This window comes from Xiphias gladius, chromosome 4 (assembly GCF_016859285.1).
Source record: "Xiphias gladius isolate SHS-SW01 ecotype Sanya breed wild chromosome 4, ASM1685928v1, whole genome shotgun sequence".
NCBI lineage: Eukaryota > Metazoa > Chordata > Actinopteri > Istiophoriformes > Xiphiidae > Xiphias > Xiphias gladius.
Window position 1 is genome coordinate 26,494,832 of NC_053403.1, and position 27,816 is coordinate 26,522,647.

Below are 27,816 nucleotides of genomic sequence, written 5' to 3' on the forward strand. Positions count from 1 at the left end.
CAGGAACCTAATATAAGACCAGACTTGCTTAATAAATGTTATAGTGCTGGTTTGTGTAGGAGCAAGCTTAATGCCGTGAGAAACATTATTACCCACTCTGGTAAAATTTTAAAGTTATCCAGTTATAGAGCACTACTTTCAGTTTGTTATAATCATTTCCTACCTTTAACCCTAAACATTTTTATAGTAGTTTTTGCAGTGCTTAAGGAAGTATATGGTAATATACTAGTGTCTTCTTACTTATTTTTTTAATATACTTTTTGTAAGATCACCACAGTATTTAGACATTTTCCTACAGCACTTTCTTTCTTGTCATTCAGTACTAAATAAATACCAACTGGCTTCATCCTTTTTTTTCTTTATAACATTTTATGTTAGAAGTAGTAACTTTAGAGGTGATTTTGAATTACACTCAACAGTGTAACTTATTTGACTTGCATAATACTATGCTAGTGGGCTATTTTACTAGCAGTGAGAATCAGATAAAACAGTCTGCTGTGCAGATATGAAGACCACAGGGTCACAGACAAAGACTCATCATTTCTAATATATCCTCTTTTATTGCCAATTATCTTGATTTATTCTCACGTGTTCGTTGAAAAAGTAAAAACTAGACCTTGAGCTGGGAAGTAAATCTACAAATCTGTGACAAAGCTGAACTTTTGATCAGAGTTTGACTCTCTGTGGATGAGGTGGATAAGTTGTGTCCTTGTGTGTTTGCCCTTCAGCCAGCCACACAGCTATCTGTCACACCCTGAGTCGGGCTCGTTACACTGAGTCTCCATCTGCCAGGATGGACACTTGCAGAGCAGACTGGCACTGAGTGTTATATCACTTATATCATCCTCGTCTCTGTGCCCCCTCCCTGTACCTCAGCCAAATTCATACACTCTGCAGGAGCACACAAAGAGAAACAGAGAATTAGCCACAGTGTTATGTAACAGGGTTAACAGGGTGATGGGATTAGGAAGTCTGAGGAATTTTCTTTTCGCAGTCCCTGAGAGGTGTTACTGTAGCCAAAGCAGAGTGATGATGACACATGGTCTATTCAACTTATCTATATTCTGTTTTCAGTGTTGTCTTAGCTGTGATACACAGTATGCAACTTATAGGTTAAAAGCTTAATGAAAGACTTAAAAAGCCACAGAAACAATCATGTTTTGATAACTATTACAGATAGGAGGTGATTGCTGAGCTGATAACCTAATAAACAGAGCTTGCATGGGCTAGCTTGTATTGAACTGAATGCAACAGATTGAACCAGCAACAGACTGTATTGTCAGATTGGACTAACAGAAAGTGGCCCAGTCAGAACCTGGAACCCCCCAATTATGATAAAAGTTCCCGGATTTTTATAAAACCCCCGGTGATGTGTCTTCATCAAGCTCGGGTCCTCTACCAGAGGGCTGGGAGTTTGAGGGGTTCTGCGCAGTAGCTTAGCTGTTCCTAGGACTGCGCTCTTCTGGACAGACACCTCAGATGTTGTACCCAGAATCTGCTAGAGCCATTCTCCCAGTTTGTGGGTCACAGCCCCCGGTGCTCCAATTACCACTGGCACCACCATTGCCTTTACTCCCCACATCTTTTCTAGCTCCTCTTTCAGCCCTTGGTATTTTTCAATCTTCTCGTGTTCCTTCTTCTTGATGTTGCTGTCTCTTGGGATGGCTACGTCTACCACTACTGCTTTCTTCTGTTGTTTGTCGATCAACACGATGTCCGGTTGGTTAGCCATCACCAGTTTGTCAGTGTGAATCTGGAAGTCCCGCAGGATCTTGGCTTGGTCATTCTCAACCACCTTAGGAGGTGTCTTCCATTGTGACCTTGGGACCTCCAACCCATACTCAGTGCAGATGTTCCTGTACACTATGCCAGCCACTTGGTTATGGCGTTCCATGTACGCTATTCCTGCCTGCATCTTACACTCTGCTATTATGTGCTGAACTGTCTCAGGAGCATCTTTGCACAGCCTGCACCCGGGGTCCTGTCTGGTGTGGTTGATCCCCGCCTCTATCTGTCTTGATTGCAGCTGGATAGCTCAGTGGTTAACACTAATGACTTTGGCCAGTCATTAGTCCCGGCCAGGGCGTTGAACATATATCCAGTGTGGACCCTTAGGCAAGGTCCTTGATCCTCAGTATGAGTGAAGCCGCAAATTCGAGAGTCACACTGGCTTGGATGTCGCCCGGGTCAACAAGGTCAGAGGGCAGAGAATAGGGATCTGTTGGAATGCTACTATACAAGTAACCCCAATGAGAGGGGCTACATGCAAAGATTGTGGGATATATATAGATAGATAGATGTGTTCTGTAAAGGCTTCCACTTACTGTGTTTTGAATGTGGTCTGGGGTTAGGTTGGTTCTGTTGCACAAAGTGTTGTCCTGTAGCAGTTGTTTCCTTAAAGTCTACTGCTTCTAGGCTGGGAATGCATATGGAGAGTGAGGTGACATCATAGGATACCATGCTTTCATCTAAGTCTGGTTTTAGTTTTATAACCTTGTTGGCAAAATTCTGAGGCTATATATATATATATACATAGAGGTGACAAATTAAAGGAAAAAACAACATAAAGTGTCTTAGTAAGGTGTCAGAAAAGCTTCATTGTGTCTTGGCATCGATTCCATGAGTGTCTGGAACTCTGCTGGAGGGAAACACCATTATTCCAAAAGACATTCTCTCATTTGGTGTTTTGATAATAGTGGTGGAGAACACTGTCTAACACGGTCCCAAATCTAGCATAGATAGATCTGGTGACTGTGCAGGCCCAAGCATATGATTTCCACAATTTTCATACTCATTAAAACATTCAGTGACCCCTCGTGCCCTATGGAAGAGGGCATTTTCATACTGTGTATATTTATGTGTATATATATATATATATATATATATATATATACACACACACAAATATATTTATATATTGTATATACTGTATATATAGTTTTAACTGAGTTGTAATAAAGTGAAAGGACATTTTGTTTTGATAGTCACCAGTTATCAGTGATTTCATGTTTAGATGAGCCTGAAATCTTTCTCACTCTCAATCTCAATCATACTACTCAGATGATTTTTGTTGGTGAAAACAATCCAAATGATGCAGAAAGTAGCCTAAATTATCACAACACACACCAAACAATTTTTACCTGCCCAATGAATGTACTTCTGAAGTGGAGACAGCTGGAATGAGTGGAGAACATAATAGTAAAATGACTTGTGATGTGATCAGTTGTCTTAGAAAAAATTGTATAGATGGGTCTTTCTATAGTTACCAACTACTAATCTTTGAACTGAACTGAATGAAACAAGTCAAAAATAGAAAAGTGATTTTTACCTCCCACCTCTAATCTGTTGAGTTTGTTATTTTTAGTTATTTTGAGGTTAAGTTTTATGTTGGTAAGTGACGGATGGATGGCGGCAAAGTGTTGCAGTGGTTAGCACTGTCACCTCAAAGCAAGAAGTCTCTGAGTTCAGACTCTGGCTCATCGGGGGCCTTTTTATGTGAAGTTTGCATGTTCTCCCTGTGCCTGTGTGGGTTTTCTCCAGCTTCACCCCTCAGTCCAAATACATGCAAGTTAGGTCTCATAGCAACTTGAAATTTCCCGTCGGTGGGAATGTGAATGTGACTGGTTGTTTGTCTCTAAGGGTCAGCCCTGTGATAGACTGGTGAGCTGTCCAGGGTGTACCCCGCCTCTCACACAATGTTAACTGGGTTTGGCTCCAGCACCCTCGTGACCCTCAAAGGATAAGGGGTATAGCTAACTGATGGATGGATGGACAGTGAGGTGAAGGAATTAACCATTGCTAACATAATACTACAGTTAGATTTGGCAGCTCTGGTGTTTCAGGAGCTCTCAATGAATCTGAACTGAGGACTCTGCCAAGAGAGCTAATCTGCCAAAACAAAATGATTTCTCCCTACTTACATATTAGTACAGAGCACATGAGAAACCACAAAACAAACAGATCACATAGCCACTGATCAACCATCCTTAATCTACACAAGAAGGTTGCAATTCCCCTTGAATGCTGCCAAAGTCCTAATCATGAGATTTAATTTAATAATATAGATTACTCTAAAATGAAAATACAGCAAGATAGTAATAGTATATTAGTAGTATCTTGATACAAGGGAAATATTCTAGACTAAAATGCACCTAGGCTATGTACAGAAACTCTTACGTAAGTTCTTCTTTTAAAGGAGCAATAAGCAGGAGTTTAGCTATAGCAGCATTATGATATCAACAACCATAATCCAAGTTTTGGGAAAGTATTCTTTAGTGAACAGTGAAATAGCATGCATGAACTAATAGAAAACCCCGAAAATATCACCAAACCACCACAGGATAATATGCCCAAAACTAATTCAGCCCATACAAGAGTTTTCAAATTTTTTTTGAATACAAATGAATACACATGCATTGCCAATGGATGCAAACAACACAGCAAACTGATCAGCCAGTGGCACTGCATTACTTTTAAGTGCGCAGAACACATAGATGCCATTAAATTATGCTCATTACAAACTGAATCCTGAAGAGCAACAGCACAGTAGAAAAGCTAAAATGAGAATGCAGCCATAGACAGCTTTCTGGCATTCCCAAGGAAACACATCCTACATGTAGTGAAAACTTGCCATGTCACTATCAATGAATGAAAAGACAATCAGCACAGCAGCAGATACTTAGCCCCGGGATAATGTGGAGTTGAAATCCAGTGAGTAGTCTCCTGACAGAGTGGCTTTGATTCAATGGCAAACAGGAAAACTGGGCTTCTTTCCTGTAGCATCTGAACTGACAGCCGGTAAAGGAAGATGCATGGTGATTGTAAACATAGCTGATTAATATGCCAAGGTGACCAGTCTACCCAGCAGTACAGCCACCTATGAGACACTGAGGCGAGATCCTACTAGCAGCTACAAGAAGAAGGTAATAAACTGCCTACAACAACTTTAAAAGGACAAAGCCATTGACTGACCACTATATTACCACCTGCACCCCAGGGAAACCATCCTTGCATTTATTGACTCCCCAAGATACACAAAGAAGGACTCCCGCTAAGACACTTCATCAGTAGCATCAACTCGGTAACCTATAACATTGCCAAACACCTAGCCACCATCCTAGCTCCTCTGTTTGGTAACACTCCACACCACTTCAAAAGCTCTCAGAATTTTGCCAACAAGGTTAGAAAACTAAAACTAATGACTTTCAAGGTGTTAAACGCTACAGGAGGTTTAATACCTGGGACTCCCCACTAGTCAGTTAGAACTGACGAAGCCTTTCGGATGAGATGTAAAATATTTTCAAGAACCGCACTGCTTTTGTAAAGCACTTGCTAACAGCTATGAAATGATTGTGCAAATGATTGTGAAGCATATTGCAAACAGCTGATGCCTGCCTGTCAGCCAATATGAGTGTGACTTCAGTGCACTGCCAGTTTGATTAAAAGGTCAACATTGCAGTATAAGCTGAACCATGGTAGGATTTACTGCTCAGCTATTTTAATCACATCATAATGTACAGACGGGTGTTCCTATTGTTATGTCCAACCTTTGTGGGCATATTTGCAAATGTATCTGGATTTGTTTGTGTGATTCAAGGCCCTGTTCAGATGGTGGATGCATTTGAGATCCAATCTCTCAGACGACATTCGGAGGTGCTCTGGGCCACATATGGCCACGTTCTTTTAGCAGTGTGAATGCAAATGTGTCCTTGGCCACACTAAAAGACCGCCTACTAGACTGACATCCTCTTCATAACTGAATGTACTTACTCATTCAAATTTTGTAAGCCGGCTCTGTCCACAATGACTGAAAATTAGCCCATAGAGATATATTACAAGTGTGTCAAACATCTTAAGCAATTTGGTTTGCCTTGAACATGCTAAGGGATAGACCCAGTCTGTATTGTTTTGATTTCTTCTTCTTCTTCTTTTACTTTCCAGCAGTCTATGCATGGGAAGTGCATTGTTGCCTCCCGTAGATTAAAAACAACAATGCATTTGGTCTTTTCAAATGGAAATCATGTGTGTTTATTTGCATACAGAGGTGGGAGGTGAGATCCAATCGCAAGTGGCCAGTCAAGACACATGTGGAGATGCATTCTAATGCCAAGTTTGAACTGACGTACTTAGAGCTGTCCACTTGTGATTGGATCACTAAAGGTGCTTGTTAATGCCAGGTCTGAACGGGGCACAAAATATGTGGGTAATAATTAACACTATCCACAACTACACATCAGCAGTAGCATCAATAACTACAGCATAATCAACACCAGCAGCAACATCGGCAGCAAACAGAGAATTTGATAGTATTTAGGAGTGAACCTGTCTTCTCAGAGCCCAGCAGACACTAAGAAGTAGAGAGATGGTAATTGTAGAAAGATGCTGAATCCAGATCACAGTATAACGAAATCCTCAACAATCAGAGTGGGATCCAGTTTTTCTTATGTGCCTCTGTCTCTGCTTTTCCTCCCAGCACTCTGTGGAGGCTGTGAATGCCGGAGTGAATCCCATCGGTGACACTTCCTACAACTCCAGCCACTGGGATCTGGGTAGTGCCTTCTTCTTTGCTGGAACTGTCATCACAACCATAGGTACTGTGTTGTGGCTTTATCCGTGGCTGCTTTGTTGATCAGTTTTTAAAGAAATAATAGCTAGATTTGTTCCAACAGTGATTATATTTATCTCTTTTCTAAGATAAATTTATGGATTGATGGATTGTAAGCATGAGTAATACCTCAACTTCAACCAGTTTCAGGGGAGAATCCATTATTATTATAATTCTTACTATTATTATTATTATTATTATTATTATTATTATTATTATTATTATTATTATTATTATTATTATATTTATTATATCAATTTTCCAATTCCCTTTCAATAGAGTGACTTTTAATGAGTTCATCAGTAGAATTTGCTCATTGATCAATAGCAGCAGCGGTATCAGTAGTTTTTTGTTGATGCAGTTTGATGAATTGTGCAGGTATTTCCTCTATTTATGTCTTCTTTATTTAATCAGGATTGGTTCCTGGAGATCACTTGTTTTTGTTTTCTTTTGAGAGTCCTGACCAAATAAAATTTATGATTTTTATATTACATTTGAAATGTACAGTACATGTCAAACACATTGTGTGAAGCTAACACAGTATCTTAGAGTGCATATCAGCTGATAGCCTCACCTGAACGGCAAACAAAGAAGACTTCATCATTTACCATAGCTTTGATGATCTCTGAATGTCAGTCTTCTGAATTACACATTCTTAGTCCTGGGCTAAAACCCCAGTCTACAGTGATACCAGGCTGTGGCTTCCTTCGCAAATCACTTAACAGCAGGCAGTTTTTCTCTGCCCTCTCTGGTTCAAAGTTTCAAGCATAAAGTTTCTGGTTCAAAGTTTCAGAAGAAGTGTGATTTGTTGAATCTGTAATCACACCCGACAGTTATGTCAACAGGTCCTGGAGTACAACTGTAATTCACTACAGCCAGGTGAGAAGTTAAACCACTGCAGATGAACAAAGACCAGGGGTGTTAAGTTACTTTGTAGCCTAGTTTCCAGCTTGTGTTTATAATGCCAACCCAAGCTTGAAAATGACAGCCCATGGTTAACATCTCAGGAACACTCACAGCACGTGCAGCTGATGAGATCCGATCAGGCAACAATGGGTAACACATTACCAGATTAATCTGGGGAGATCTGAAAGGAAAAACTTGTCTGATATGCATGTTGTAAGGTATATCGATTACAGTGTTTAAGTAAATCTGCCCAGTGCTTTTGGTTGTTTTATGTAGTTCTATAAAACTCCTTTTTGTCTTCTTTTCTCCTCCAGGTTATGGTAACATTGCCCCGAGCACTGAGGGAGGGAAGATTTTCTGCATTCTCTATGCAATATTTGGCATCCCCCTGTTTGGATTCCTGCTGGCAGGCGTCGGGGACCAGCTAGGTACCATATTTGTCAAAAGCATTGCCAAGGTGGAGAAGATGTTCCGGGTAAGTCACACTGTATATGTCCTATCATCTATGACTGAGCTTTGTGGAAATGACATGGTTATGATATTTTTAATGTGGTCCATTGGTTTGAAATGAGGACAGTAACAGACAAGAGGACAAGACATCCAGTAATATTTAACAAAGTGAGACATACTAAGCATAATTTTTTCAGATGACTGAAGGCTAGTGATATATCTAGGTTCAGTTTGAACTGACAGCTGGTGAAAGCTCTGCATCCAGGCTATGGAATGTCTTGCGGCCCGTATCAGGATTTATTTAGGGTTCAGTTATTTAGGGGATGTAATACTGCAAAGCTGCACTCCGATCGGTTCAGTCTTTCACATATAAATCAACTGCCAGAGTCTTCTTTAAATCTGCCCGAGACCCATGCCAAGTCATTACCTTATTATTATTACATCTAGTGACATGGTCACCTTTATTCTGTGGAACTGTTTAGAAAATGGGGCACTGTTCATTGGTTGTTGTAGAACGAGAAGGGTTGCAGCATAACTGATGTAGATATCAGACACTATGGGAGGAATCCTGAACTGTATGTACAAGCCTCTCTGTCTATTGGGGAACATCCAGTAATGAACAGAAAACAATATAAAACTGGCACCAATTCACAGTGGTACAGACACTACCACTGACACTACCACTAACACAATATACAGTGGTATGGTTATGGTACAGTGTTATGGTACAGCAACCCAGTCTATGCCAATTGTGTACAATTAACACAGGTTTACACTTTGAAAATATATGCAATGTGTACGCCAAAGTCAGATTTCACGTGCAGTTGATACAGAGCGCTCCAATAATACATATGGAGACCAGTGCGTCTTATATGCATGCGGCTGTTTTGACCTTGCTTACGTGTTTGGCCCGGACCTTCTGAAAATCGATGAGATATCCTGGCAGCAAGGAGGTACACAAGAGGTAAGGACAAATGTGGAATGTGGTTCTGTTAATCTTTGCAAAGCCTGCCTATAAATTTACAATGAAAATTTTAAAACTAGCTTTGACATTAATATATCAAAGAATGTTGCTTTTAGTATTGAATCAGCTAAAGGAGGAAACTGGGCTAGCTGACTCTGGCTAACTTTAGCTTTGCTCAAGTCAGTTTGTCTAGCTAAGAAAGTGTTTTGTACTACGTAGAAACTGTTCTGGGATCTGCTAAAACACCAGGCGAAGGTTAACATGGTGGTGCCTGCAACCAACTCATTTCATTCATAGTTTATTCATAGTTTGTATCTGTTTTTATGGTGAACGACTTAGCTGATGAAAGCAGCTGTAAGCTTACGCTGAACAGACGTTTAATTACAGTCACCGGTGTTTTAATGGGTTCTGTTCTCAGCGGGGTGTTACAAGGAATTTAGTTAATGCTAGTTTGAACTTGACGCAGGTCAATTTTCTCTGTGACAGCTGCTTTACTTGTGTTAGAGCTTCCAAGACCCAATAATGTATTCAGAGTTTAGGAGACTTTCTGAAAAATAATTATTGGATGCATGTTTAATTTTAAACCACCTATGATGTTTTCAGCAAAGGCAAGTGATGGTTTTAGTTAAGTGTGTTCATTTTTGTAAACCTATGCTATCTAACTGTGGAAATTGACATTTTTGCTTGACATGCATTTGTTTATTCTCCAGGCAGAATTTATTTTTTTTGTCACTTAAACCTTACTTTTTTTATATATGCAGAATGTCAGGTTAAAGTTCACAACCCAAACTATATGCTCTGATGTGGTGATGCATTTCTTGAAGAGTTGCAGGCAAGTGGCCTTTTCGTCTTTCGTCTTTTGGCCAGCTCTTTTACTAAATCTTTAAAAATATCCTCCTTTTTGTTCAAAAGATCACTGAGTAGCTATTTTTAATTCTGCCTGGTAGAGCTTCTTAAGTCTTTCAGTAAGATATATTATAACCATAAGTGAATATTTCAACAATCCAAGAATGCTCAATTTTTATGTATGTTAATTGTTGTTTCTAACCAGGTGGGCATGCTGCTAATGAAAATCCCTTTCAATGTCCATCATGTACCTAGATACTGGTAATTTGAAATTATAGTTTTTACATTGTTGACATTTCAAGTATTGCACACTTTTGTTTAAGTTTATGATTTGCCAAGTAACTGTGTTGTAATGTGTCTGTAATGCTCTAATACTCCTAACTGTCATCATGACAATCCAACAGCCACGACTGTCTAATTGGAGGAAAGGGCAGAGGAAAGTTCAGCAACGATGGCAACAGTCAAGAAAGCAAAATCTTGGCAGCCTGCTGGCAGCCCAGACCACCACAGACAGATGTTGTAGTAAGTGCTACTCAGAAAAGGCTGTCATCTGTTGCCTGTGGAGTGGTTTTGTGCAGAATGTGACCGTACCATCCCTATGCAGCACATACTACAACACTAGAGTGAAAATGATTACAATCAGCATTAAACATTACACTGTGTAACACTCGGAAATGTAATTATTGAAGAACAGATTCAGTTAGGTAACAGGTAGGTACAGGTAACACGTAACCTTACTTGTAAGGGTAACAGTAAACCATAGTAGTTTACATTTTCATTTTCTGTGAGCACAATTGCTTTTATGTGTTGGCAATATTGGGATTGATGGGGTCTACTTGGGGAAAGAGTCGGCGTCCAGTTTTGTTGAGGAGGTCGGTGGAGTGGTCAAAATTGTACGTTTATCACCAGTCTAAAAAAAAAGGTAATTGTAACATTTTGGTGTATATGCTTGCATATATCCCATAAAAAGACTTACCCCTTTGTCTGATGACCCAGCTTTAGACATGAGGCGGTGATGTTAAAAGATGAGAAGTAGCCTTTGTGTTCTAAACAACAGAAGAAAGCTCATCAAGCACCATGACAAGGTTGTCTAGTGGCACAAGGGCTGCAGGGAACTTTTGTCATTTTCCACCTCTCTCTCTGTACTCCGTGTCATTTCTCTGCTATAGGAAATATGAATATCTAATAATGGCAAAGTCCCTGAGAATACATTTAAAAATCATAACAACAGTAACCATATACAGTATAACTATGTAGAGATTTAAATTTCAGTTTTGAGTAATCTTTTCAAACTTTTAACACAAAATTTTCTGTTTGGTTCCTCAAAGAAGAAGACTCACAATCACTGCTAAGACACACAGCTCTAAGATTCACTGTCACTGTCTTTATTCTGCCAGAGTAGTGGAAAAGCCATGTGTGGTGAATATCACTGGATGGCAGCCAGAGAGACCCCCCCAGGATTTGGAAATTGCTGTTTGTGGGCATAGATTTCTTCTTAAAGGTATCTTTTTGTTTGTTTCTTTTTCTTTCATATCTTTTAAATATGAACATTCAATATTTCTATATAACGTGGTTTTTAATGTTCCATATGTTCAATGAGGATTTATTTCATCCCTGAAGGTCTGAACATGTTTCAGGGCAAAATTTTTGCTTATCCCAGTTTCCTTTAAAAAGAGTTATTTGCCCCCATCTTTGTTGCCAAGGAAAAAAAGGAAATGAAGCCGTGCTTGTCTGTGATGAATGCTAAAGCACACAACGAAAAAATGTGAGCTAATGACTTCTAGAGTGTTAATTCTTTGTTGTTGTTGTAGAAAAGGAACATTACATCTTAACCAATAGTCTGAAACAGCATGGATGCAGGCTTTGAATTAAAAAAAAGATCTGTATTATACATTATATTAACAATGTTACATAACAAGGTCTCCTGACAAAAAGAAAAAAAAATCCTTAGGACTGCAGAACTCTGACCTCTGATGGGCCATATCTAGCACATTCCTTTACAATGCCATGCATATTGCATATTTTACATATATTTATAATTTCTTTTCTTAATGTCGTATTGTTTCAGCATTTTCTAAACATGCAGACTGTGCATTTCTCGCACATAAAATTACTTTGGCTATTTTTACTATTTGTATGTAACAAACAAACCTCTGATTCTTGACCACTGATTTAGAACGTTCATCAAACCATTGACAATTACAACAGTATTTGACATGTTCACATACATGATTCTAACTAACAACTTCTGTAACACCCAATCAGAAACAAATACTTTAGGTGGCGATGGTATAAATGCAAAAGGTAACAATGTTTATACATATTATCACTTTCATGATAAAGCTTAATAGGTCCTTGCTAACCAACTCCACATCTCCTTGCAGATAGCATTCGGGGCAAGCTATCAACTGGGTTAAGAAGCACTATTGGTGAAGAAGTTGAGGAAGTAAAAAGTTTTCTTTCAAGATGAGCTGTGACCACCAAATACACAGCCAGGTTTGTAAATGTCCATACCTATTAAAGTTTTAGGTTTACAAATCCATACAATTGTTTCTGCAATGTAGAAATTATCATAAGATGGCACTTGTGAAAATTTCGGCACTTTTTTGCCCAAACTAGTAGTAAGTTCAATTATTGCTTCTTTTAGGTGACCTGCTGAAGAAAAACTTGTCACACAACATGCCTAAAAGTATTACCTTTCTGATATGTACACATACCCTTCAGACATGCCTTTCACTGCCAATTAAGTTTGATTTGTTGATTCATTTTATAACAGTAAGAACAGACATGTTAACGGCTCATGCCATGGGGTTGAATGACCGCAAGAGGAACAATCTCCACAGACCTTTCTCTTCAAAATACATCCAGGTTTGTTAAGATTTTGCATTGATCTTATTGAAATGTTGTCATTATTGGCTGTGATCAACCTAGGAGGTGGCTGTGGCTAAGGAGGTTGAGTGGGTTGTCCACTAATCATAAGCATCTACAGTAGCAAGTACGATGTGTTTTTGTGAAAGGTTGAATGAGAGGCAACACGTTAAGTGCTACATACAAGTCTTTAAAAATGTGGTACATTTTCATCAGAAGATTGTTGTCAGATTGAAACACTGTCTGCTTGAACTGTTTGCAAAGCACAGATCATGTGATGCAAATTTGTTTATAATTCAGCAGTGTGAAATACTGAAGCCATGTAAATGAATTGTATGTATGTGCTCACGCTCATTTTTAAGTCACTTTGGATAAAAGCATCGGCCAAATGAGTCAATGTAAATCTAACAACAGTGACTGCTAACAACATGCAGGAAAAACGGCAGTGTTCTGATGACACACCGAAACAGTGGATGGCCCAGGTCAAGGAGTGGGCCATTACCGGTAAGATTATGGTTGTTTTATAGAATTTGTATTATTTACTGTAGGTGTTTTGTATTATGGACTGACTTGGAATTACCTAAATTCTGTGTATGGAGCCATTGTTTTTAAAGACCAACTGTACTTGACATATAGCAACATCTCAGCATTGTATAACATCATAATATAATACATAACACCATGTGTTGTGTACTTTATTGGGGCTGGACAGTGTAATACGATTACTGACCAAATTGTAATATGATTATTGCAGTGAACTATTTAGAGGTGTGTCTGCTGAAAAGAAAAATTTGATATAAAAAAAAAAATTAAATACAACTTTTTAGTTCATTTGGAAGAGCTATGTTTAACAAGCTAATCAATTTTAGTTTTCAATATTATACAAGAATCATTCTGTAAATTATTTTAACACAAATGCAATTTTTAATAGACCGAAATGTGTGTGGTAAAGGCAGAACATAGTAGGCGATATTGTTTGTCTTTTATCTAAACAGTGTAAATCCACATCAGTGACCACAAACTCACAAACTTTTTTTTTTTTTGGTTGTAATAAAAAGCGGCAAAACATCGTTCACAAGTTCTCCCAGCTGTAGCCATTAAAATTTAATCACCACGAAAGACAAACTTTGGCTGACATGAGGCATGCTTTTTTGCTTCATCTTCTGGATTATAAATCGCGGTACAGTCTGAGCTTTCACAGAATTATGAAAGCATCAAAGTAAAAAACAAATAAGTTTGAGTTTCCCAGTCATAATTTCAACTTTAAAGTTGCCATGAACAAGTCATAATGATGTAATTCTGATACCTCTGATATGAAATGATATTATAGCACATATTAGAGTAAAGTTACTCCAAAAAAAGTACAAGGGTAATCTAATAAACATATTAGGCTAGTGAAATCATCTGCCTAACTGATGCAATTGCGCAATCAGCTGGCACACATGGTATTTATGGAGCTTTCCCTGTTATAAAGTTAGAAAACACTGACACCATGCCTGTCCCTCTTCCCCCTTATTTGTGATGATGACCTGACATAGAACTGTCTATCCAGTTATGCAGCTCCCCACATTTCAACTGAACTTTGTAACCTGCTTTAGATTATGTTATGGTTTTGTGGCACATTTACTGTATGGTTCAGTCTCAGTATTTCCAGCAGCTGTTATCATCAGACAAGTTGAGATAAATCCACTCCACTGCACACTAACTGACAAGCATCAAACAGCAAACAGATAAGTTTGAGATTAGCTGGGTGCCAGATATTTTTTTCAGAAGTTGTTAGAGACTAGAGTGGAGCTAAAAGAGTGTGAACACCACTCCAAATGATCATGTTGCCGTATTACTACTCAATGTGGAAATTAGGGACTATTTATAAATATATTTCAGCATATTAACCATCTTAGCATAGATATAGCATGTTAATGTTGTGTTTATATCATTTACAGTGCCATAAGTGGCCAAAAACAGTCAGTCATTGCAAATGTCTCTTAAATGTTTCCCACGTATGTTTAGGTTGTTTGACTGGGTTATTAGAGGAGGGGTCCAAACAGAAAAAGACCATGTTAAACTGCTACAGAGCCATTCTACATTCTGATGATTGTGCTGGTAGTCTAGAGATGTAAACATTTTTGGGATATTTTTGCTATCCTCAAGGGATATTACACATTGCATTATTGTTTGTGTTGTTAAAGAAAGTGTAGATGCAGTTTTTGGCAGTATTAATACCCTTGTCTAGGCCTATACAGAGCTAGCAGTTAAGCTAGCTTGGCTATCAATGTCTGATTGCAAAGTTTAGATTGCAACCTTCTTTTCTTCCACATTTTTAAAAGAACATACAACAAGTAGGTCAATAGTTAGCACTGCCATGTTGCTACATCACACAACCCCCTTTTCATGTGTATCTACAATGGCATTCAAATGTATTTACTGCTCATGCCAATTTAAGTTAGTAGTTACTTGTTTGTTTTGGGTAGTTAGTGCTGAAAGTAATTAAGTAATTAACCAAAGTACTACACCTAACTAGAATTTTGAAAAACCTGTACTTTACTTAATATTTTTCTTGTTAATTGCTAGTCCGCTATATTTCAGTGGGAATTATTTCCCCTTGTCATTTTTCACATGTCAGTGTATAGTTAACAGTCCCTAACCTGGGGGTTACATTAAATTTGAAATGATTAGCAGTTTGAGGCCCAAGGAGATCCAGCATTTCACAAAGTGAAAAGATTTGAAATGTGGAAGAAAATTCTAAAACATTAACAGAATGATCATGACATTGCTTTTGCTTCAGTCATATCTCATGCATCTGCTTATGACCCCCACGATTCTATTAAACTAGCTCACTGTATGTAAAGTGGTTAGAACTAGCTCCACGTAGACAAGCTAGAATTGTGCTTTCAGACTGATGTATCAGTATTAATAATCTCATCATGTCATCATATCACATTTAGAGGCCACTTTTCACATAAGAAGTACTTTCACTTTGGAGATAATACTGTAATTTCACTTTTAGGGATGCTGAATTGCAAGATTTATAATTCGGGAAAATGATTCTTTTTAAGCAGAAAAGACGTTACTACAACCTGTAGATTTTGTAAAGGTGATGACCAAATCGGTGATTGAAGACTTCAGGTAAGACACAGATTTGATGTTTGAAAGTTTGGACCTTGTCTCAGAGGAAAATATTTTTGTATTACTATCAAGTAGTGAAAACAATAAGGAAGACAGAATGAACACTGGCTGTCTTCTTAATCGGTGTTGGCTTGAAGTTTTTGGTTGCTCTGTATAAACCTTGTGTGTTCTGTAACATAGCGGTATGCATGTATTGCACACATACCTCAACAAATAAAGTTCTGTTAAAATATATATTTTGCCTGTATTAATTACAGCTGTGAATTATGGGTCAGAATCTACAATTACAGTAACATTTTCATCATAATAATGTTTTCAGCAGCTAGCCTAAACTGATATAAGTAATATGCTATATATTAGTATGTAATGGTGTTCTATGCTCACAGCCTGCCAGCAGCATTTAAAACAAGTAATAATAAAGTATTTTGTTCACCTATGCTTCCAGAGAACAATCTAAACCAAATCATCTCAGTGAACTTTTATGCTTCTACAGCTGGCATCCTTCTAGTAACATGAATGCAGTTATTTCTACATTCAATAGATAAACCATATCTTATGATCATCAACTTGAATCTTAACACATTTAGTAACAATGCGTTGCTCATTGACTGTACATTGACTTATTATTGGAAGTTTATGTTGAAGTGATGGACGAGGTACTCAGATCATTTACTCAAGCAAAAGAACATATTGGAAATAAGTATTTAATATTATATATACTGTAATATTGTGCGGAACTATTATCCCAATGTACTTAAGGTATTCAAAGTAAAAGTTATTACACAGCCCAACTATGATAGTTATATTATTATAAAATTAAATATTAATTCAAATTATATAATTGAGACTTCAGATCCATTAATGTAAAAGCAGCATTTCCATTCTCTGTAGATGCTTGAAACAAGGCTACTTTTTATATACTTTACATTTTGTATACTCTGGGTGGGATAATAATGCATCATCATTGAAACGTTACTACAGCTCTTCAATAGATATAGTGGAGAAGAAGTATGAACTTGAAGAAAATAGTCAGTACTAAAGCAGAGTACAAATACCTCACATGGTACTTAAGTAAGTATACTTAAGTAAATGTACTTTTAATGTAAACTGTGTTAGTTAAGTTATGTGTATGTGTTTACAGAGTAGATCTCTCCTTCAAGCCGATTGTTCCAGGGACATCACAAACAACAATAGAGGGATCTTGGAGGTTAGATGTCATGTAGAGTGAGATCAAACCATTTAACCTCATCATCCCATCTTATTCTATTACTACCCTAGAATTCTGAATTCATAAAAGCTGAACATTTTAAAAAAAAATTATTTTTCTTATGTATATTATCACTATTTGGACAGTCATAATTATAATCATTTGAATCTAACGCTTTGCATATTTTCCAGTGTCAATGTGCCTTGCCAACATCAGCATCAGCATCTGCACGAGCATCATTGCCATTACCATCTTGATACTTTGAATGGGAAAGCTGCTTAATAGGTTGTGTAACCCTAACCCACTCAGCCAGTCGCATTATACTTCTAGATACATTTTTTTAATAATAATAGTAATAATAATCATAATCATAATCATAATAACATAAAGTCTAGATGATTTATATACTGTTTACACAGTTATTTCAGTAATCCATGGAAAATAAACCCATGTTTTTGGACGAGTGGCTCTAAAAACCTACTAGGAGTGGTTGCCGGGTTCACTATTACCTATGGTTTTAATGCATTACATGACCACTCCGCTTCTACTAGGTCAATGACCACACTGCTACAATATGGCAATATGCTAGCTACACGTAAAAAAGAGGAACGAAGAGCGAAATCTGGCAACCTGGTAGACTGGTACTATTGATAATGAGAATCAAACAAAACAAAAATTTTCTGAAGTAATTAAAAGGGATAAGACTACATACAGTAGACGTACTGCATAATACTGATTTCAGTCAGAGAATATGTGTATAAACTGATATTGCACTAGTGATTTTTTTTTTCTTCATTTAGTGAATTCCACAGATGCGAAATGAAATAAGTCAGCTGCTGGATCACTGAGAGGTTAACTGAACTAGGTGAAGTAGCCGAACCACGGTATGTTTCCTGCATTAATGTGAAAACATGTAAAAAGTATGTCAGTTTGTCTCTAAAGATACAAATATGTGTTTCTGAGTAATTTTCTTTGGGAATTCAATCTTTAGTCCTCATAAAACCTGTCACAACAGGGCATTAATGTACATCCCAATGTACGGTACATATGATATACAGTGGGGGTTCAAACGTCTGAGACCACTTTCCCATTTTGGACCCCACTGTAATTATCTTGGAATTATTGCCTAGCCTTACATCAATAATTGATTCTTAAACATTTACTTAAATGTAAGGTGCACATAACAAATGTATTTCCTCTGTCTTTGTCCTTGTTGTTATTATCATTTACAAGTTATTCACTGTCCCATTATCATCAAAAATATTACTTTTCTTTAACAATAATGAAACCAGGGATGCTTAAACAGATTAATGTCACTAAGTTTTATTAGGAAGAGAAGATGCTGTCTTTTACCATTAGAGCCATATTGTCAAAGACTTTGCTCTGATTCCTTGATTACCAGCGGTGACAGCGTAGCTGGTATTGTTTTCACCTTGTGAGTCTGTGTGTGTGTGGGTGTGTTATCATGGCAAAATGTGGTCTTGGAGATACCTATTTTAGTGTTTATATGTCTGTCCGTCTATCTGTCTGTCTGTCTGCGGACAGATGTTGTCACCATGATAGCGTCACAACCGTGCAAGATGTCGTCACGAAACTTTTCAGGTGTGTAGTCTAGATCAAAATGAAGGCTGAGTTAGAAGATGGGTCTTGAGTTTCACCTTCCACCTGAAATGTCAGTAAGGGGAAAATGATGCTTAGTTTTTCTTCAACCGATTTTTGAGTCAAATTTATTTATGTTCAGGAGTTGAAGCAATTTTTGTCTGTGGAAATTTCAATGGCAGGATAGGTGCTTTTGATGACTATTTAAAAGAAGTGGATGAGATGCCTCATAGAGCCTCTTTGGATGAATTTATAAACAAGCATGGAGAATCAATGATTGAATTTTTAAAAGAATCAAAGTTTTGTGTTGTTAATGGAAGAATACTCCATTTGACTGATAATTGCACATCTGTATCTGTCAAGGGTAAAGCTATGGTTGACTGTACACTCGTACCAAATGACTGCTAAATCAATTAATTAAATGGGAAAACTGGATGGATCGAATTGCAGAAAGATGTAGAATTCCAGATAATTCTTTATTGTTGTTAAATTTTCTAATAAAGACTGAAGCTCAATATGCAGCTCCTCAAGAGTCACCTAACTTTTTCCACAAAAAAAAATTGTAAGTAGTACTTCACCAGCTAACTTCTTATATTCTGGTTTACAACAAAAGCTTTTTTGAAAATGAATAATGATTTAATATTCTTTTTTAGAGAACAAGAAATCCTAGATAACTGATATAGTACATTTTGCTAATTGATTAAAGAAGAAATAGAAGTTGATAATAAAGCTTGGGACAACCATTATCCTAAAGGGAATTTATTTAATAAGAAATCTTATAGGAATAAGTATTTAAAAGAATTATGGCAGCCTGTGCACAGAGCTGAAGATATGCTTCTGAATTTTTCAAGTAATGATACTGAAAGAGAGATATTTTTAGAGGCCTACAGGAATAGACAGTTCAGGTTTGATAAAAGTTAAAGAGTCCATAAAAGAAGTTTTCAAAGAGAAGAGGCGTTAAACTTGCAGAAAATTCAAACATTAAATCCCAATAGATTTTGGTCTGAAACAAATAAATTGTGTACAAGGCAGGTTGGAAAATGCCCCAGGAGGTGCTGAGGCCTGATGGCAGTCCTGTGATTGTGCTGTCTGGGGTAAATAATAGATGGTGGAGAGACTAAAAAGGTTGCTTTTCTAGTTAGAATCGATGAGATTTTGATAAGTATTACAAAGACATATGTTTGAGGAAAAATGTAATAGAAAGCCAATTTAAAAGAGGAATATCGTGTAAATGAGTACCTAAATAAGGGGCTTACTCATTATGAAGTTCAAATGGCTATCAAAAAAGTAAAATTTGGAAAAGCAACTAGATTTGAAAATATACCAGATGAGATATTAAAATCACCCAAATTATTTAACCTTTTGTGTGAATTACTTAAAACATGTTTTGAATCTGGCAAAATACCATCTATGTAGCTTAAATGTATTATATGTCCAATACCAAAATCCCAAAGTGACGATCTGAGGGGCGCCATTAAATTACAGAGGGATTAGCCTAATGAGCACATTTTATAAGATGCATTCCAATATACTCAAAAGAGGCTCATGTTGTATTAAGAGAAAGAACAGCTCTTTGTGGAAGAGCAAAATGGGTTTTTTAATTCAAGGTCAAGTCTTTATCATATCTTTGTATTGTCTACAATTATGACAAATGGAATTAGTGAAAACAAGTCAACATATGCATTTTTTATGGACTTTCAGAAGGCTTTTGAAATGATCAATTTGAATCTTTTAGCTTATACTAATTTAGTATGGGGTGAATGGAAATTCTACAGGGCTCTAAAAGCTTTATACAGCAAGCCCATAGCGTGTGTAGGATTGAATGAGTATCATACAAACTGGTTCCCAATCTTATCTGGGGTGAAACATGGGGTGAAGCTTTATCCCATACAGTATTTGTAGCTTATATAAATGATTTGGCCAAAGAAATTTCATTTTTAAAATGTGGGCTAATGTGTGGAAGGGAAATGATAAGTGTTCTTCTGTATGCAGATGACATAGTTTTACTATCATCATCGTAGGAGAAAACACAGCAGATGCTCTCCTACACTGACGAGTGGTGTAAAAAATGGAGACCGTTTATTAAAAAAGACAAACTGAAATAATTCAATTTAGAAAACCTTCAATTACCCGCGGATCACATAAGTGGAATTATGTAGACTCATATAAATGTCTTGGTTACTTTATTGATGAACATTTGAATTTCATAAAGTGTGTTAAGGGTCTTAGCAAATCAGCAGGGACAGCTCTGAGAAAAATCATTGATAAAAGTAAAAATTTGAAGGATATGAGTTTCCAAACAGACTAATAAACAGTTTCAAACTTGTGTGTATCCTGTGCTTGATTATACTTCCAGGGTTAGGGGCCTTAGAAATATCTCTGTGTGTGAATAAGTGCATAACAGTGCTATAGGATATTTTCTGGGTTTGCATAAATATACACCAAGGTTGGCTACAATGCTTGATGTGGGATGGGAACCATGTGAGGCTTGTTGGAAGATTTGTATAGGAAGAAAGTAGGTTGACAGGACAAATATTTATCTTGGAGGAAAAAATTATTGGTTCTTGTTCTAGAGAGGTGTACGCATTGTTCTGCAACTCTGGGTTTGGTGAGGCTTTTTTTTAATAATGAAAAGCTCAACATGTGTGTATTCAGAAAATCTGTTTGCCCAGAACAATGGACAGTGGGCTGTCAATATATGGACTAGACCAAAACTGTGTATTTTTACATTGATAAAAACTGAACATGATACATATACAACATGAATTATGTTGTATATAATTTGTCTAAAAGGCAAAGATCTCTATGTGCCCAGCTGAGATCTGGTATTTTACTCCTGACTGTAGAAACTGGACCATATGTTAATCTAGAGGAGAAACTGATTTTTCCAATATGCTGTCTAAATGATATAGAAAATGAGATCCATTTTGTTTTATATTGTCCTTTTTATTGTGAACTGTGCAATGCTTTGTTTTGTAAAAAGTTATCAATTTTTGTAAATATGGATGATGCACAAAGACTGAGTGACTGTTCACATATGAAACACAAAGTAACCAGTTATCTGGAGAAGGCCTGGGATAGTGAAAAAAAGCTCTTCATGAGTCAAATCATAGATATGTAACAGTTCTTTATGCAAATAGTTCATTTTGGGGTTTTTTTTGTTTGTCTTTTTATTTTTTTTATTTTGCGTGTACTTTTTTTCCTTCTCTTTTTCCACATGCTCTGTATATGCAATACTGGAAGAAGATTAATGTTTTGTAAAATAGGGGTTTCTTGTAATCCCAAATGGGATTGGACAAATGTATTGGCATGACACAGAATTAAAAAAAATATATGTAAATGTATATATGTAGTATTAAAATTTTACAATAGTACAATTTGGGAAGAATTACACTGTACATTGCTAGCTATAGTCTAAAGCATAATGATCTTTTTTCCTCTTTACTCTATGTTCCATTACATTAACATTCCAACTCCAAAAGCTCATATCTACTGTAGTAGGTACCCAGTCAGTAGAGGCATTGCCCTCCATTTAAAAAAAAAAAAAAAGTATTTTATTTGAACTTGTTTAAAGGGGACTTTAATGGAAGGATTGTAAAGATGGCTGGATGAACCAGATCTTATGTAGCTTTCTCTTGCTCTACTTGAACTTCTGGCGTGCATCCCAACAGCTCTGGTATAATCAGGAAACACCCCGATCTTGTAAGACTTCTAGCAAATGTCTGTCTTTGCTCTTGTGGAGTGCTGGATCTTTAGCATGTCTTGTAAGCAGAGAAATTTTGCAATAATGGCTCTTGAGTGGTTGCCGTCCTGACGAGGGGCAGGAGTGTGGTGAGCTTGTTCATTCTTGAGAATTGGTTCTTAGCATGTTCAGAATGACTTTCTCCATAAAAGCCACGGCATCTTCACCCTCACAGCTTTTGGGAATCCCCTGAATCAAAGGTTGTTTCTTTTTCCACAGGCTTCTCAGTCATCAAGAAAGGTGAGACAGCTCTTTGCAAAGCAGCTGAAATACCAGCAAGTTTCTCTTAGCTAAGGTTGACTTGAATTTCAGCTAAAGCAGTTTTGTGATCAGTCACCATCTGCTTTAGCAAATGATGAATACTCACCGTTTTAGAGGTCAGGCCTTCTGAACCAGAAGCACCAGTGTTACTGTCACTGGGGTGTTCTGTGTGTTTTGTCTAGGTCTGTTTCTCTATTGGGTTTTTCAAGGACATATTTGCAAACGCCAGTGTTTATTAAACTTTCCAGTAAACTGTATTCTCTGTATTCCTGTATTCTCTGTATTCCATATTTGTATTCCAAATACAGTTTATTGTCAGTAGAAAACAACTTTATACAGAAAATGAAGTAGGCTAGACAATTTCTGGTATTAGTCATCCCCACTCCTCGTATGAATCTGAATACAGATATTTTATTGTTGTGACATAAACAAATACAGGTAGTAGGTTTGCCTTACACCAGTAGTGTCTACACCAGCCAAGTTAGGCTTGGACTTCCTGCAAACTGAACCTGTACTTCTGTACTTGAAGACGAACATCATAGTGCATTGGCTGTGCATGAGTAAGTATGAGTATATGACCTTACATATGATAAAGGGTACAAGTTGTGCGTACTGTAAGGTGTGATGTGGAGGAAAAGTGTGGTTTATCTTTATGTCACCAATGTTTGACAAGTACCAGAAAACTGGGAGGAGACATTTGAAAGACAAAATAAGGAGCCTAGTAAAGACTGTTTGTGAATAATGCATTTCAGTTTAACACAGATGGTGGCAAATACTGTCCTTCAGAGAAGTTGAATGTTAGCTAACTTTTCCAGTGAGTTGATAAGGTGTTATGTCTCAGGGTTAAAACACCCAAGGTAGTACTGCTGAGAGGTTTGGCCTACTTGCTCTCTCCCTAGGAAAACAACGCAAAGCAATTCTACTGAAAGTCTTGAGAAGAGAGCCTGCGTAGGAAAAAGATAGACTTGAAGCCTAAAGTTTCACTTCAGGTCACAGTCACCTACTGTATCTACAAGTGAAGTACGCAGCCAGTGCAGCTGTATGGATTCAAATTGAAACATACTGTATCTGTTCTGTCAGACAGACGTGGGATGGACAACTGAAATAATGTGGCTGAGAAGCAAACCAAAACAAAATTGTACCAACTACGTGTCTTTAGTTTAAAAATCTCACTTTACTTGTATTTGGCCAGCACAAATGTTAACAAACCACAAATGAAAACAGAATAAACTTCCACCATGGAATGTGGAAGTTTGCAAAGGAAGGATACAAACTGCCTCCTGGTGAACTAATGAACCTGATCCTCCTCGGGGCCATATACAGTGAACACAGTATTGTCATGTAATCATAGTTAATGTTCATGCTGATGGGATAATAAAACCACTGGGGCAGATCCATCAATGTCCTTTCTCAGACTCAGTGGGATTTACCAAGGAGTCCAAATACAATCAGAAGCCTGCCTAAAAGGAGACAAGTATCATGGTGGACACTGCCTTATACTATGTGTGTGACTTTCTCTCATAGAATAAACACAACCAGATAAGCCAGACCAAAATCCGTGTGGCCTCCACCCTCCTGTTCATCCTGGCTGGCTGCATCCTGTTTGTCACCATCCCAGCTGTGATCTTCAAACACATTGAGGGCTGGACGGCCCTGGAATCAACATATTTTGTGGTCATTACTCTGACAACAGTTGGAATAGGTGACTATGTGGCAGGTGAGAGCTTTTCATTCATAGTCAACATATTCATTAATTGAAATACCTGACCGGTTTTGCCTCTTACATTCTATTAATTAGTAATAAGTACATCAGAACACATGTCAAAAATCGTATCAGACTTGGACAACATTAAGGTCATGATTACAGTTTTTAATTATAGTTTAGACTTAGTTTATTGATAAAATATTGTATTCTACAAGAAAAGAAGAAAAAATGAATATAAAATAAAGAGCACAAGTTCATTATGAATAAAAACTCAGAAACATGTAACTACATATCTGAAGCTCTGTTGGTGGCCCCTAGAAGCTGCAGTGTTCCTTAGACTGAATAATATCTAATACACACATAGTAAGAACTGTGCTACCATTTCACCAGCAGTGAAAATTACTCCTGTAATCAGTCTAGTTTTGATGGAACTGTGATCAGTTGTAGAGGGAAATCATTCTCCAGGATCATTAATGTCTTTACAAAACTGTATGGTAATCCCAAAGCGTTGAAACTAACTGACAGAGATAGTAGCATTCCCATCCTGGCACAAGTGAAACAAAAACTGATCATGTGGAACAATCACACAAAAAAAATTCGGTTAAGAATGTTGCAGAAGATAGTAAATACACTTTTCACTTTTTATGTGTGGATTGGAACCTCTACAACCCCAAACCTTTTGTTTTCTTAGTGAAACCATGCAAATCATTGTCTACACGCAGTTCATGTTCATTTCAGTGGTTAAGCATGATGCTGCTCAGATAGCAATGCCTTTATTTTATGCAGTATATAAGCTCAGGTCGGCTTTCCCTCTCTTTCAGTCTCACTGATGATATCTCCATGGAGGAGAGGTTTGTGTGTCACGGATGAAGGTCTCACTGTGTTGGTGTGACATTAAAAGCAGTGGGTGATTATTGCTTGATTAAAGTAGAAACCATTGCCATTGTCTTCACTTTTAAAGGAACTACCCTACTTATGTGAACTACCCAACAAAACACTGACCTTTAACCCATGAAGTGCTCAGTTGGAGATGCATGCTTACAACAGCACAGTGATGTACTGTCCTTCATTCATTCATGTCTTGTTTTCTAATCAGGGGGAGACCGGAGAATTGAGTACCGGAAGTGGTACAGACCACTGGTGTGGTTCTGGATCCTTGGTGGTCTAGCTTACTTTGCTGCCGTGCTGAACATGATTGGTGACTGGCTGAGAGTGCTGTCCAAAAAGACAAAAGAAGAGGTATGCTCCCATTTTGAATGATTAAAACTGATATGATGAAGATATAGACACTCCTGACCAAGGCAGCACAAGCTTTTACATCTTCTGATTTATCGTTTATAAAACAGGGCTACATCGAATAACTGTAAATGTATAATACATAATTTATTCACTATCTTTTTTATGAATTAATGAATCAATAAGCCTGTTATTGTTGTCATTGAATCTTTGACATCCTATCCTAACCTAATCTATCCTATCACAAGTTATCACCCCCACAGTTCTGAGCATGAGGGGGCTAGCACTTGCCCTCTTACCATATGAGTAATGTTGGCCTATTTTGCAACTGCAAGGCTGCCCAGAAGTAGCCTACAACTGCCCTCTGATTGTCTGTGACATGAACCCACCTTGCAGTGGGGGTCTTGAGAGTGTCTTACATTACTCCTATCGACCTGAGACACCCTGTCTGTTGAAGAGCCTGCCAGCATCAAATCACAACACTGAATTATTTTGGGAGTTTGTCCAGATACACATCACATGTTAATGGAGATGGAGTTTAAGTGAACATCACTGTGTAGATAATGAAACATATGATTTCTGTGCTGGTTGTTCTGTAATGCTATATAGATATGCAACACAGTGCAGAAAAGTTATGTGTTTGCTGGGTTATGACTTCAAAATGCTTTATTCATCTGAGCCAAAAGCCAAATACTTAAAATGATCAGAAGCAGAGAAGAAAGCAATGCCTTATGTCTGTGAATAAACAGACATTCTGCTCGATAAACGATGAAAGCAATGGATTTATCCATTCAAAGGTTGGGATGAGATTAAGTTTTATCACTGTTGAAGAAAATATATTTATGTATTTTATATTTAAAATTTCATAGTTTACTTATTTCTCTATTATTTATGTTGAAAAGGACCTTATCAATGTGCTTGTATTATTATCTTTAAGCAAAGAAGACATACACTGATAACTGACGTATTGATTTGTAATAACTGTCTTTGGCTAAGGTTGGAGAGATCAAGGCTCACGCAGCAGAGTGGAAAGCAAACGTGCGAGCGGAGTTTCGGGAGACGCGTCGACGTATGAGTGTTGAGGTCCACGACAAGCTGCAGCGAGCCGCCACCATCCGGAGCATGGAGAGACGGCAGCTGGGCTTGGACCAGCGTGCCGTGTCGCTGGACATGCTTTCCCCAGAGCGCCGTGCCATCTTCAACAGCCTGGACACCAACACCTATAAGACCTCTTCGCAGGAAAGCATTGATACCAAGCTGAACAACCTGCGGCTGCGGGGAGCCGAGCAGTGCGACCGGCGCTCCAACCACCAAACCACATCTGAGGACAACATTTTCAACCGCCTGGGCTCTGTCACCAAACTGGCCAAACGCAACAGGAATCGGGACCTGAAGAAAAACATCCCAAATGACGTTCGTCGGCCTCATAGTGAGGCCTATGGCTACAGCACACCCACTTTCGACTGCAGCACACCCTCTGCATATGAAGGGAAAAGGAAGGACGAAGGAGAGGAGGAGAATGAAGACAAGGAGTGCAACACTAGCTTGTCTGATTTTCCACTGTTTGTGGAGGCTTGCAAGCCACAGAATGGGTTTATTCCAGAGCAGACCAAAATAAATGAGAGTGACAAAACACTTGAAACAAAAGAGCTGCATATTCAGATGGGCCCATAGACAGTGTGCACTCCTACAAAAGAAGGGTTTAAATACCACCATTAGTGCCTTAGGTCTCCCTTATTCCTGTGTGTGCTTAAGCAGGGACAGTACCTGTCCCTTTGTGCTATATCTTGTAATGTTCAGAGTATTCACCATGCCCCATGGATATGATGGACACACATTGTGATCTATAAATTCAAGACCTGGTACGGCTTCTGCAATTGTGCTATGCGAAATGATGGTCATATTAAAAAAAGTTGTCAGCTAATAGGTGTTGAAAGGAAAAGGACTTAGGTCTTGTGGCCATTATTTCTCTCTGTTATACTAACACTGTACTTAACTAAAATAATTGCTGGGATCCAGATGCATAATCTCCATGAGGCATAGGCTAACATGAGAGTATGTCAACCAGCAACAAGGAACACAACTGTGCCTGTCTCATTGGCACTCGCCAGTTTTGGGTCAGTTCTGTATCATCTGCATATTGTCCACAGATCTCTGATACATGAAGATGACAATGTCTATTTAGTTCACAACATCATATATTCACATGTATATTAAATGATAACTACCAGTATGACAGCTGTTGTTAATTTAGGCACGAAATATACCTTTTATATCTGCATAGCCATGAGGGTCAGGACTC

General features: G+C 37.8%; 1 protein-coding gene across 1 annotated transcript in view; it reads left to right on the top strand.

Moving 5' to 3' along the window:
• The window catches only part of kcnk10a (potassium channel, subfamily K, member 10a), a 55,073-nt gene extending 27,885 nt beyond the window's left edge, over positions 1-27,188 (top strand). Inside the window, exons 3-7 of the mRNA XM_040125762.1 lie at positions 6,473-6,590; positions 7,825-7,985; positions 24,098-24,290; positions 25,375-25,517; positions 26,511-27,188. Coding sequence (XP_039981696.1) covers positions 6,473-6,590; positions 7,825-7,985; positions 24,098-24,290; positions 25,375-25,517; positions 26,511-27,188 — 1,293 coding nt within the window. The remainder of the gene's footprint in view (positions 1-6,472; positions 6,591-7,824; positions 7,986-24,097; positions 24,291-25,374; positions 25,518-26,510) is intronic.
• Positions 27,189-27,816: the final 628 nt, after the last annotated feature.